Below are 14,491 nucleotides of genomic sequence, written 5' to 3' on the forward strand. Positions count from 1 at the left end.
CTAACACAATATAACTACTTTTTCCTCAATGGAAGAGTTGAGCAATTCAGTGAGACTATATGATTAGCATGCCTAAAACATTCCTATCTGGCCTTCTGCTGGCCAAGTTTGCCAATGTTTGATCTGACTGATGACTCAGAATTCTTCTACGGATTTGTAACTGGCTACTGACATATTTATGTTTTTCTTCCCCAGTACAGTGCAAATCATTTTGGTAAGGGTGGTGTATTAGCCTATGAATTCCTTACAGACGCTACTTCAGTGTGGTACTTCAGCAGGCATCCTTAAATTCTGTGAAATCACTTGATCAGTATTGGTTAGAGATTATTTTTCTCTCAGCCTCATGGACCTTAAAGGACCTATGTGAAATCATGCTTCTCCTAGTTTACCCTGAGTCCTATCCCTTTCCAAGTCAGATTCTATATTTGTAATATGGAATGAACATCTAACTAGAAAACTGAAAATTAATTCATAATAAATAGCATAGTAATTACAGCATCAAAACTCACTACTAGGAAATGAGGAATTAAGCAGACAAAGCAGAGTAAGACAAGGCACACTGTTGGCTTGAAATGAACTGTCGTGTGTTCCAGCTACTCTGCCCACCTGAAGAGAGGGTCAGAAACTGCTCAAGGTGAAATTGCTTATTGGCACCACTGCATTCTCCACTCGTCCTCAGGCTGTCTTGTGAAAACCTCCTGGGCCAGCCTAGCCACTATTGGCTACTCTCTACCATCACCACCACCAAAGCACTCAACGTGGACTCAGGGTGGAAGACTTCAAGAGTATTTCTGATGTTTGACCTTAGTTAAATCTAAAAGTCTCCTTTGGCTAGTTTCTTATATGCGAAGTGGGGCTGATAACATTTCCATTACTGTTACAAGTAAGGGAATATATATCAAAATAAACTGTAAGTTCCCTGACAAATATATTAATTACCGCCATTCACTTATGAAAGAAAAATGCTTGAATTCCTACAATATGGCAAGTACTCTTCTAGGTCCAAGGATATACAGTTGTAGAAGAGCAAAATTTAGTCCTTTCTGGAGCTCAAAATCCAAGTGGGAATAAGAAAATAATTATAGTTGTCTGGTATTGAAATATTATGAGCTGGGCAGTGGTGGCACACGCCTTTAATCCCAGCACTCGGGAGGCAGAGGCAGGCGGATCTTTGTGAGTTCAAGGCCAGCCTGGTCTATAGATCGGGGTCCAGGAAAGGCGCAAAGCTACACAGAGAAACCCTGTCAGAAAGAAAGAAAAAGAAAGAGAGAGAAGAGAGAGAGAGAGAGAGAGAGAGAGAGAGAGAGAGAGAAAGAAAGAAAGAAAGAAAGAAAGAAAGAAAGAAAGAAAGAAAGAAAGAAAGAAAGAAAGAAAGAAAGAAAGAAAGAAAGAAAGAAAATATTATAAAAAATAAATCCCTGCTGGTTAAATATAGGTAAACTGAAAAGGAATGCCACTTCAAATGACATTCCTGGAAGGCCTCTCAAATAAGGAGACCAGAATGAGAAGCTGCAGCCGTGGCCCATTTAGGACAGAGCATTCTGAGCAAGAAGTCGCAGCAAGGCCTGGAGATGGGTACATCCCTGAGGGGTTTCATGCATAGGAATAAGCCCATGTGGCTGGTCCAGCACAGTGCTAAGCTGGCAATGTGGGACAGGGGTATTATAGGACAGAGCTGTCACTTCTGGGGAGATGAGATATGTGTGGCTTTGGAAGAGGTCATGCATTTAAGAGGTAAAACTAGGCACAGGAATAAAGTACTGAGGCAAGAGTGACATTACTGCCAATATTGGACTCAGTACCACATGGCAGACAATCAGTACTCCATGCACGTTCACTTACAGTGGCCATGAAATCCTTATTAAGCTTTGCTGTCCCCCTTAACAGATGGAAAAAGATAAGCCAGTCAAGGACTCAATTTTCCTGGGGTTAGGCTGGCAGGGCAGGATTTACACCAGGCTGCCTGACTTATGAGACCACACTCAGCCACCATGCTGACGTGCAGCATGCAGTTAAAGAGCATGGACACTTCAGGCTGGTTAAGAGAGAAGGAAGGGGGCAGACAGAGGACAAACAAAGAGACTGAGGAAGACTACTTAAGAGGCATTTTGGATTTTTTAACTTTAAGAGCTCAAGAAAACAACCATTTTAGGAATGTCAGCTTTGCAGAGAAAGAATAAAAGAAAGCAGACAATGAGGGAAGAGGAATAGGTCAAGCAAGGGCAAATGGCGATGGGAAGGAGAGAGGAAAGGTAACAAGCTACAAGAGATGAGTGAGGGAGAGAACCGACCAGCACTCACACACTTCTGAGCACTGGCAGAGAGAGAGAAAACAGTCACATGCTCGGGCGAAGCCCCGAGGACACAAGCCTGTGGCTGGTGCCATTTGTATCAGTCACCCTTGTATTGCTATGACCACAGAACAACTGTGGTCTGGCAGAACAACTTAAGGGAGAAAAGATTTATGGTTCACTATTTCGGGGTATTTTCATCCATCCAGAGGGAAGGGCATGGTAGCCTGCATCATATCACAGTGAACCTACCAGAAAGCAGAGAGTGGCTGAAACCAGGGCCCAGGCGATACCTGTTTAAGATCCCTAGGGATCTACTTCCGTCAGCTAGGCCCTACCTCCTAAAGGCCCTACCAGCTGGGGGAAAGGCATTCAGAACAAAAGCCCAAGGGTGGCACTTCAGATCCAAACCATAACACCACTGCTTACTGCTGTTCAGTACTTCAGTTCTTCCGGAGTTCCAAGCCACTGACCTGATTTCCCAGCCTAACAGCTTAAGAGCCTTATGAAAGCTGTCACTTCCAAATTCTGCACAGAGCCTTTGCTAAGGGGCCTGAAAAGCTACCTCTCACTGGCCTCTCTTTACCTCAGCGTTATGCAAAACAGCTTGGCACTGAGGCATTTCAGAGAATTTAATACCTCTGAGAAACGTGGAGGGTTAGAAGAACACATCTTCAAACCCGTGTTTTTAAATGTAGGGTAAGAGCCCCCACCCTACTATACTCCACGGAATCAAAGTCTCTTCTGTGACAAGAAAAGTGACATCTATGATTTTTCACCCTTAACATATTTGTTCATCCTGAACTCTTTCTTGTCCTCTCTTAAGTGCAAGGACAACTAGCACAAAATAACACAACAAAACAAAATTTTTTAAAAAGGAAACAAGAAAAACAACTTCTTTCTCTATTCTGACCTGATAACTTAATTAGCTGTTGGGGCAGCAGTCATGGTTTCTCTGGCGAGGATTATGTACTGGCAAGTAATAAAGGCTGGTCTTCCCAGATTTGACCCCATGGTCTGCAATGATGACCTTTCTCTTTCTCAAAGAAATGAACATAAAAACTGAGAGGAAGTAATTGAAGCATTACAACAGCATCTGAAGAGATCTCTTCCATAGCATAGTACTTCTATTGTTATTATTTTTAAGGACAGAAACGCCTAAGGACTAAGAACACTTTGAGTTCATATCCTGTATGGAAAGAGAAAGAGAGGCCACACTTGTGCTAGGCAGGGCAAGAGGGGCTTTCTTCAGTTTTGCCTGTGAATAAGCAGGACCCACCCAGGCTAGCCCAGGCTCACACAGTTCAACAGTAGACACTGCTATCTATATTTTACAGAAGACAGAACCACAGCTCAGAGAGGCCAAATAATCTGAAGAACAAGCTAAGGAAGGAGCTTGAACAGGAAGAGCTAGAGAGAACATGATACCTCAGAGGCCCAGGGAAGACAGGGTACTGAAGGGGTCAAATGCAGCAGGTAGACTAGGACAAATCCTACAAAGCATCCTTCACATTGGCAATATCGAGCAAGTTTCTTATGCTCTACAGCTCTGCTGCCGTCACCCGCGTGGTGGTACAGAGGCAGAGACTAACATGAAATTTCACACAAAGGGCCGGCTTTAAATTCTCACACTACTGTTTCCTATTTATAAGAATGTAGGCAAGACACACAGCCTCTCTGCTGCTTAGTTTCCTCACCTGTAAAAGGTAATGGAAAATATCTAAGAAAACAATATGCATAAAGTTCAGTAGAATATTTAGCACACAGCTGGTCAATAAATGTTAAGCTGAACCCTAATCAGGTGCCAAGTCCATTGTACAAATGCTGTCATGTGACTTCAATAGGAAAAACACAAGGCAATGTGATGGTAATCAGGACCAATTATTAAAAATAATTAATTAATTTTTCAAAATATGAAAGAGGGCTTGGGATATAATTCAGTGGTACAGCACTTGCCTAACATGTGCAAGGCCCTGGGTTTAATCCTAGTAGTAACAACAATAACCTTGTGTGTGTGTGTGTGTGTGTGTGTGTGTGTGTGTGTGTGTAATAAAAAGTAAGTATCATTATTTATAAGCTACTTAAATTAAAATTAATTTTGAAGACCATTAAAAAATTTAGGAATACAGAAATAAAAATTAAAACATGACTTCGGGCATTTGAAAAGTTTAAAAATTCTGGGGGCTCATTAACAAAATTGATAACTGTACTTTTTCTTTGGATTTTCTCTCCCCGACTTCAATGTAAGCCCAGAATTAGGAACTATGTCTTACACTTCTTTCCTACCCCTCAATACGTGCTCCATCCCTGGGACAGACAGAAACACTCAGTAAAAACACACTCCATAAGCAATCAGTCTGTTACCTTCAGGTCCCGGTGGATAATAGGAGTTTTGCACTGATGTAGGCGGGCAACAGCCTCACAGGTGTCACAGAATATTTGCAGGACTTCATTCTCTGTAAAGCCTGTTTGTAGACGCTGGTTCATCAGGTTTACCACCTGGCCTCCTGAGACAGGTACAGAGCAAGGAAAGGATATTAACAGGCATGTTCATCACTTGGACCTAGGCACTGACAGCTGTCCAGACAGAAGTGGATCACTGGCCAAGCAGCATTAAACTCCACGGGTCTCAAGTCTGTGCTTGGGATTTGTTTTCTTACAACCCAATGTCTCCTCTGATGCATCAAAAGCAGATTATTTTTTTAAGCACACAGATGTGAACTGCCCTCATTGTATCCTTGAGATTAGAAGCAGAACTGACATCACAGTCAGTTACTGCTGCCTAGTAATCATGTCCCCATGGTGTAGAAGACAAGGCCACAGCCTCTGTCATGTCTTTCGGAAAAAATGAGACAGCACAACAGATCCAGGGAGCAGGAAAAAGATGGGGCTGTTTCCACTTTGAAGTCTTTAACTCTGGGGGAACTTGGTCTCTCTGGCAACAAAAGACTGGTTATCAATTTTAAATAAAATTATTCAGACCCAAGTCCTCCTACTATTTGGCATCTAAAATGTCCTATGCAAAAAAGGAATGGTCAAAGGGGAATAAATTGTCAATTTCAAATTTGATGGCATTCTACAAAATCAGATTAATAGCCAACAAAAGCCAAAACTAACGGTTAAGGTCACATTTATAGGATAAGAACAATTTATAGACAATATCTTTAAAGTCAGAAAACATTAGTGACACTAAGGGCAATTACAAAACAGGGCACCAAACAGTAAGGTGATGGCCCAAACCTATAATGTCAGTTGCTTGGGCAACAAGAGCCAAATCTCCAAACATGCATGGGATGTCATCAACTCAACACATTTGTGCTACAGTCTGGATTTCTCAGGGCAAATGCATGAAGTTTCAAGTTTTCATCTATTTACAGTTGGAAGCAGCAGCACCTGAATGTAGCTTTACCAGGTATTACAGCCCCAGAAAACAAGAGGGCCACTTTTGCAGACAAAAGGGGTTCTTTCACTCCATCACAGGAGGGGGGCAGTGGTGGGAGTGAAGAAAAGGGCTAGGGAAGCTGCAGTTTCTGTAAGCTCCGTTCTGGTTTTTATTATATGTCTTCACTGACTGTTAAACCCTCATAAAGAACACATTCTTCCTCATTTTCATGTGGTCTCATTTATATACACAGCCAAACCCTTCTATACCTAATGGAGACAGGGTCTGGAATTATCTGTTGCTTTCAATTCTTTGTACCATAACCCTTGTACTCATGAAAATAACCAAGAGCAGCAATGGACTGCATAGCTTGCCCATCTGTGAAACCAGAGCATTATCTTCAGAGTGCAATGGACAGTAAGTGAAATGATCCCCATGCCCTTGACCATTAAAGTGCCAGAAACAAGAGCTTCAGTGAAGTCAACACACACCTCTGCAGAAGTCCATGAGAATGAGAACTTCCCATACGTCGCCACTGCTTACATTGTTGATACTAGAATCAATGTAGCCCACAATGTTCTTGTGCCCTGATAGGTCCCTCTGTGAACAAGAGTGGAGAAGCACATTGTCAGTTATAGACACAGTAGGGGCAGAATTAGTCAGTTGGTTCCACTAGCACAAACAATTTAAATACATAGCGACAACACTAACAGCATGGGAAGGGGAGAGTGACAGTCAAGAACAAGTTCCTGGTGGTCTTTGAGAAGCCCAGTCATATCTCCAAGAGCAATTCCACTTTCCTCCTGGACCACAGCCATCTCCAGAGCCAAGGCTCTAGAATGAACCTCACACAGAACACCCACTTGTTCACTGATTAGTGCTCCATCTGACTCAGAAGGACTCCTATAACATCCAGAAATACTGCAGAGGATGAAAACTACAACAACAACTACTGAAATGGGTAAAATTCTAAGACAGAAAAAGAAATCTATGTTTCTCCTGTTTATTGGGGGCAAAAGTGAATTCAGCTTGAATTTTTATTTTCTTTCTCTTTTTGTATGTGTGGGAGGACAGGGGTGAAGAAAGATTTACTACCTGTGGCATTTAACAAAGTTCTTTCCAAAGCAGTGTCTTCCCTGAACAAAGGAATGGCAAGGGCTTTAGCTGGGTAGCCTGCACGAAGTCAGAAAGGAAAGTGGGCACATTTCTGAACATGCTCTAACTTGACTTTTAACAGTTTCCCTTTAGGAAATATATGAAAAGAAAAACTGCCTTGCAAAATTTGAAGAGACTACAATAGCATCTAGACCAGACCCAGCATTTTACTCATAATTAAGCCTTTCCAGATGGCCAACTGAGATAGAAGATGCAGCATCAGCTGAACTGCTTATCAGCGCTCAGGGCTGATGCTCATGGGTTTTCATCCCTCCAATGGGTACTTACTGAGAACTACCCAGGCACTGGAAATCACCTCATACCTTGGGCCATAGAGCAGATATCTATGGTGATGATGCTAAAACACTTGGTCCACACAACGGATATCTACGATGATGACTCTGAAACCCAAGATCTTTAAAAACTAAGTTGGGGAAAGAAAACATGAGGAAACTGGGCATTGTGATTTTGATACAAATGCAAGGCAAAATTAGGATTTGTAAATTAACTGTAATACATTATTTTACTTTTGTTTTAGAGGCTTAAGGAAGGGTGTAGAAAAGACAAGGTTCTATGAGTCTGTGTGTTTGACTCAAGCTTAGGCTCTGGAGTGGTCCAGTACGACGGTGGAACTGCTCCTGTAGATCTGGCTGGGCTTCTCAGAGTCCAGGGAAAAGCTGTTCCTGACTACCCTAAGTGCAGATTCCAATGCTCAAAATGACAAAGTTAACACAGGAAGAAGCCTCAAGGTATCAGGCAAACATTTGCATCCCCAGCATCAATGGTAACACTCACTCTCTTTCTGCGTAGTGGATTAGAAAGCACTGCTGACAGAACAGCAGCCCCACGAAAAACAGACAATGGTAGGAAGGTGCCCACGGGAAACTTCTGGAGACTTATGTGAGAAGAATTTTGGAGAAGAGATGGGATGGGATAAGAACAGACTGAGTTGGGCAGTGTCCGTGAATTACTCTCGAAACATCTGTGTTTAAGGAAGAGGCTGCCTCAAAGGAAGAATTGTCAGGAATTGTGAAAACCACACTGGAGAATGAAAACTGTAAGATACAGAAGACAAGGAAAGCTGGTGAAACCATACTACAGGTTAGAGGGATGTGGCGAGGATTACTGCTAAGGGGCAGATCACAGAGTGATTGATTTTCCTGCAAAGGGGGGCTGGGCAGAGGTGTTTGCTACACATTGCACAAAAAAGAAAAGGGGAATTCAAGTAGGTTCAGAGCTATGGTTTTGCTTTTGGTATAGAACAAAGTCATCTTCAAAATAGGATGAGAAAGAAACTTGATGAGGCAAAAGCTTCAAGGAACCTGCCTTGAGTCACAGATCCAAGATAGAGAGGTCAAAAAACAGTCTCCAGAGCTCAAGCTTTATAACACAAAAAGCATTCAGATCCTATCCTTCCCTCTACTTATTGTGGACCTTTCTAGAACTCGTTTCTATTTACGCAGTCCAAAAAGTAGGAAGAACTGCAAAGAAACTTCTTTTTAAAGTTACGTGTATATGTCTACATGTGGGTACGTGCATGTGAGCACGCATGCCTGAGAGTCCGGAAGACTCTCTTAATAGAAGGAAGGCCATTCTAATACCTGAGATAAGTTTGTATTTTGGAAAGGGATGCTTGGTGTGGCTTTGTTTTCCTCTTCCTTTCCCCTCTTCATAACTCTACATCTCTTTTCTAACTCTTCTAGGCAAGCAAGTACATCTCTAGTCAGCGGTGAAAGAAACCTTGGGCTGGCCCTCGGCTCTAGTAGAGACCTTGCTGAGCTTTTGCTACCTAAGAAGTCCAAGATACTTTTCTTCCTATACCAACATTTATTCTCCCCTACCACACTACTTAGATTTTACTGTCAACCTGATACAAACTAGAGATACCCAGGAAGAAGGAACCTCAACTGAAGAACTGCTTCCATCAGGTTGGACTGTGGGCATATCTGTGGGGCATTTTCTTGATTAGTTGATGTGGGGGACAGCCCACTGTAGGCAGTACCACTCCTAGACAGATAGGCCTGAGCTGTATAAGAAAGCTAGCTGAATGTAAGCTTGGGAGCAAGTCAGTAAGTAGCAGTCCTCCATGGTCTCTGCTTCAGTTCCTACCCCCAGGTTCCTGCTCTGGCTTCTCTATGTACTGTGACCTGAAAGTGTAAGATGAAATAAGTCCTTTATCCCTCAAGCTGCTTTTGGTCGGTGTTCTATCAGAGTTAAAGAAAATCAAACCAGGACACGTTTTAACTCAGTTAGTCTTGTACTTACTGAATAAACCTTTAAAAATGTCACCTACATTCCTACTCTGCAGCACTGCACCTCAGATTTTTTTTTTTTTTTTTTTTTTTTTTTTTTTTTTTTTTTTTTGGTTTTTCGAGACAGGGTTTCTCTGTGTAGCTTTGCGCCTTTTCCTGGAACTCACTTGGTAGTCCAGGCTGGCCTCGAACTCACAGAGATCCGCCTGGCTCTGCCTCCCGAGTGCTGGGATTAAAGGCGTGCGCCACCACCGCCCGGCTGCACCTCAGATTTTAATAGGACTATGATCACTGAGGGATCCCACTGTAAAGCAGATTCTGACCTGCTAACCCTGGGCAGGGCCAGCTGTGTGCCATACTGCTGCTCAGTGGCACCTACCTTAGCAAGGTCCTATAGAAGCACTCCAAGTGTGGTTAGTCAACAGATGCTGGCTGCTCAGTAGACTGCAGCCAGTCCACAAGGAAATAAAGAGCAAGTTCATCAGTCAACAAGCCAGGCTCCACCCTAATGAGCTTTTAACCTTCGAAGGAGCAGCTCACTGATTCACCTTCTGGAACAAGACCCCTTCGGCAGCAACTGGACATTTACATCAACTACTTCTTCTGTGGTGCCAAGACAACTCAATCAAGTAAGAATGGTTTCTTCAAAAGGCAGAAATGGAACATTCTTACTTACTTTCTCTTTCTTTTCCTCTCTCTCTCTCTCTCTCTCTCTCTCTCTCTCTCTCTCTCTCTCTCTCTCTTTTCTTTTTGGTTTTTCAAGACAGGGTTTCTGTGTAGTTTTGGTGCCTGTCCTGGATCTCACTCCGTAGACCAGGCTGGCCTCAAAACTCACAGAGATCCACCTGCCTCTGCCTCCTGAGTGCTGGGATTAAAGGCATGTCTTTTGAGGCCACTCTGGCTGCCTCTTCATTTATAGCTGTGTTGCTTTGTTGTGGTATTTGTTTGTTGTTTTGAAAAGGCATGCTCCCAGAAGATAAATAAAGTACTGCAGGTCTAGTCTGATTCATGGAGTAAACCAGCACTGCCACCTCTACAATGTCATCAATAGAGCCGAAAACGACTTTCTCTGTTTTGTCGGCCACATCACTCTATGTATGTATACATTCATACTGAGCTAACTGGCCTTTGAAACACCTACGTCTTTTTCTACTCACACTGCTTCTAAATCTTTGCCTTCACTGAACCATGCTGGTAAAGCTGGTTAAAATGAACTAAAAGTCCACATATATGATCTCACTCTTTTGAGTCAATCCATTGTTTCAGTTGTAAAAATTGTTCAGTCACCCAAAGCAGTTGTTATATCTTCCAATGGAAACAAAAAGACAAGCATGTCTCCTGTTACTTTAAATAAGTTACTTGTTAAATGTAGAATAACATATACTTAATGGTAACCACAAAAACTGCAGTACCACATTTACTAAGAGTACTCTTACAAAGGGACTATTGTTGCCATTTTCATCTACATTAAGGTATTTTAGGACAGCTAACTTAACTTGCTTTCTCTTCTGCTTACTCTTCTTGGGAGGGGTGTACAATGACTTCTTCCATGGCATCATGAGGTCTCAAAGATGAAGGGATATTGTAATCCCTTCAAAATGCATGTACCTTCCAGCTGCTTTTGCTGACCACGAGGAATTCTTTCCCCTAGAGTTCTCCTACATGAAAGTTAACATCTTGATGGAGGTTCGACCACATATGACAAGTCACGTTGGTTTTTTTAAATGTATAAAAGACTAAAGTCAACCTTGTATTTAGTGACAAAGGACTGAATGCTTTCCTACTAAGATTGGGAACAAAGCAAAGATAAATGTGTCATTCTTATTCAACATGGTATTACAAGTTCTAGCCATTGTGATAACGCTATAAAGGGGGAAAAATTACAGGCAAGGAAGCCATCCCTCATTGCAAGTTTGGTGAACTGATAGGACATATTGTAAAAATTCACTATTTCTAAATACTAGCACTAAACCTATGGATTTAAAAACAAAATCTGAAGTATAGTATCAGAGGCTATAATTTGGAGGTATAACATGCAAGGTAAGGCCTAGAACTAGAGAAGAAGATTTTTATATATATATATATATGTATATATATATATATATATATATATATAATGATTTAAAATCACTAAAAACAAATTTAAAATCTTTGCCATATGTCTAAGAGCATTTATAAGTTTGTGCACAAGAAGTACATGATGGTAGTAAAAGACAGCAGAGATGTAAGTGAATGGGGATGCAGACCATGTTCATCTATTGGAAGATCACAAACAGAAAAGATGTCAGTTCTCCCAAAATAGAAATACAGGTTTAAGTACCTCCTATCAAAATTCCACATTATTCCAAAATGTAAACAAAAGGTGATGTGTTGTGGTTTGCACGTAAAATGTCCCCACAGGCTTTAGCTCCCAGCTGGAGGTGCTGCTCTGTAAGGCTGTGGGGCCCTGCTAGTGAAAGCAGGTCACTAGGGATGGGCCTTGAGTATTTATGACTGGCCCCACTTCCTGTCTCCCTTTGCTCCTGCCTGCACACACAATGCGACCAGCTGCCTCATACTCCTACCACCATGCCTTCCCTTCCACGCCCACTGTAACTGTTCTTAACCTGTGAGCCAAATCCTGTCTTAAGCTGCTTTTACTGGGCACTTTGCCACACTGATGAGAAAAGAAACTAATACACTATGTGGACTAGAATATTGCTGTGGGATGGTCTGTATGTCAAATGCTCTGATTGGTCAATAAGTAAAACGCAGATTGGCCAGTGGCCAGGCAGGAAGTAGGAAGTATAGGCGGCACTAACAGAGAAGAACTGAGAGAACAGGAAGGTGGGAGGGGACACTGCCAGCCGCCGCCATGACAAGCAGCATGTGAAGACGCCAGTAAGCCATGAGCCACGTGGCAAGGTATAAATTTATAGAAATTGATTAATTTAAGATTTAAGAACTAGATAGCCAGAAGCCTGAGCCATTAGGCCAAACAGTTTAAATAATATAAGCGTCTGTATGTTTCTTTTATAAGTGGGCTGTCGGACTGCCGGGGCTTGGTGGGACCTGGAGAAAAGCTCTCCAGCTATGAATATTTTAAAACATTCTGGGGAAATGTGAAAGAATCGTATTTGATAGCTGGGAGCAGTAGCACACACCTATAATTCCAGAACTGGGTGGATGGAGGTAGAAGGATCAGAAGTTCAGGGCCAGCCTTGGCTACAAAGTTTAAGATAACCCAAGGCTACAGCAAGAGACTCTGTCTCAAACAAACAGATTTGCTATCGAGCTACAGAAACAAGAGGCATACAGTTGCTAAGAGGACAGACAGAGAAAGTCCAGTAATGGTCCCTACAATTTAGTTCCTGTGGGCAGTGGGGGTGGGAGATGTCAAACCCAGGGCCTTGTATATAGAGACAAGTGTGTTACCACTAAGCTACAATTGCACTTCAAGTAACAGCAACCAGCAGAACAGGGAATACCTTTTCAGATCTGATACTCAAACAATTTGCCATCCATAAGCAAAGAGCAGAACATCAACAAGTCTCACAGCTTATATAATGGTTCACTGTCTTTAAATATAAAGTGTAAAACTGTAAAATTTTAGAGAAAAAGATAGGAGAAAGTCTTCGGAATTGAGAGCTAAACAAAAACTTATTCAATTTGACCCCAAAAGCCCAATCCATAAGAGGAAGGTGTTGGGTGACCACCTCCACAGAAGTAGGGGTGAAGCAGAAGGGTGGGAAGCTGATCAGAAGTGAAGCTAAGGGGAAGGAGCTGAGGGAATTCCACAAGAACAAGCTGGTTCCAGGAACACCAGCAGGAGTCCATCACCAGCTTGGGGTCCGTCAGGTCAGGAATCCTGGACATCTCCTCAGTGTTACAGCAGACAAATGCTACATCTGCACATTTAAAACACGACTTGCATAATGGAGGGAAGTCCGGGATCCCATTGCTGAAATACACACAGAACCCTGAGAGCAGAGGAGGAACAGGACGAGTCCTGGTGAGAATGGCTGTGTGGCAAAGGGCAATGCTTGCAGCTCAGCAGCAGCCTCAGGAGGAGCAGTTCTTCCCACAGCAATGTGAGAACCAACACTACCACAGCCAACCTACTGCTCAAACTGATGGGTGTTCCAGTGAATTCAGGTTGAGAGTAAAGCTAATGCTGAGGGGTGGGCTGTAAAACACAAGAGCTAAATCCTTATTTCCAATGGGAACAATGCCTGTAATGAAGTAAAAACCAACAACAAGGATGGTTTGGGAAGTTCAAGGAATCAGCAACCATGATGACTTCGAGATGGTACAGGAGAATGGTATAGGGCTGTTTGATATTTTCTTGTTACCTAGCTGACTTAGCTTTGAAAAAATAAAAACTAAATTAAAAACAAAAACAAACTGTCACAGTAAACGCATCCCTGGACCAAAACTGATCCCATACAACTAAACTCCTAATCAGACCCATTGTGAGTTTTCAGACCTGTGCTTCTTGATTTCTCTACTAGCAAAAGCAAGCTTTTGTGTTTCCAAATGAGTGGGAGAAAAATGAAAGAATGAGATTGCTTTTCTAACAGAAGTAAAACAATGGGAAGGGCATTCTGGGCAGAAGAAACAGCAGCAGCAGAGACAGGAACTGAAGTGTGGATAGTTGAGCAAGCATGGAGCGAACAATCGGGGAGGGATGAAAGGGGAAGAAGAAGCCAGTGGAGGGGGGGGGTGAAGGAGGAGGAGGGGTAGGGACATAAGAAATATCCAGGAACCTCCTATGTGGAGGAGACAGGGCAAGTGGAGAACCTTAGGCCCACTGCAGACAGATCTGTGTAGTCTGGAGCCTTGGTTCAACAGTATTAGGTCATTTCCAAATACTTTGACTTTAGGCTCTCACCACACCTAACTTTTATTTTTGCTCTTTACCAGGCTTTAAAATCTGGTGCCTAAAGGAGTCACCTCCAGGTAAACATCTGGATCTACTCTGCAACCATGCAGACATACATTTCACTCTTTCATTGAACTGTTTGCTACATGTTAAGTGGTGTGTCAAACTATTAAGTTTCTGATTTTAAATAACTCACATTGTGATGGCAGAACTGCCTAAAACGTAACAGGTAAAGCAATATAATTAGTATAAACAAAACTGGAAATACAAAAATAAGAAAGTACATATGTAGAAGTTTTTATTATGTACAATGTCAAACAGAAGCAAAAACAACCAATAACAACTAACAAGCTCTCAAGAAGTTGTCACTTTGCTCTGATTATCAAATCTTGGTAAATCTTTCTTTTAAATCCAGTTACTGTTTTCACAGTAATGCTCCATTTCATCATAAACATGTCAGCATATACTTCTGATACAGACTCTTTAATAATGATAGAAATCTAACTCTACACAAATTAGCATATTTTTTAAAGATTTGCTTTATTTTTAA

General features: G+C 42.1%; 1 protein-coding gene across 18 annotated transcripts in view; it reads right to left on the minus strand.

Moving 5' to 3' along the window:
* The window catches only part of Aak1 (AP2 associated kinase 1), a 161,111-nt gene that overhangs the window by 70,825 nt on the left and 75,795 nt on the right, over positions 1-14,491 (minus strand). For all 18 annotated transcript variants that reach the window (XM_037203879.1, XM_037203878.1, XM_037203886.1 and 15 more), the window contains 2 exons: positions 6,165-6,273; positions 4,656-4,798 (listed from right to left, as the gene is read on the minus strand). In XM_037203879.1, coding sequence (XP_037059774.1) covers positions 4,656-4,798; positions 6,165-6,273 — 252 coding nt within the window. The remainder of the gene's footprint in view (positions 1-4,655; positions 4,799-6,164; positions 6,274-14,491) is intronic.

The sequence above is a fragment of the Peromyscus leucopus genome, chromosome 3 (assembly GCF_004664715.2).
Source record: "Peromyscus leucopus breed LL Stock chromosome 3, UCI_PerLeu_2.1, whole genome shotgun sequence".
In the NCBI taxonomy this organism is placed as follows: domain Eukaryota; kingdom Metazoa; phylum Chordata; class Mammalia; order Rodentia; family Cricetidae; genus Peromyscus; species Peromyscus leucopus.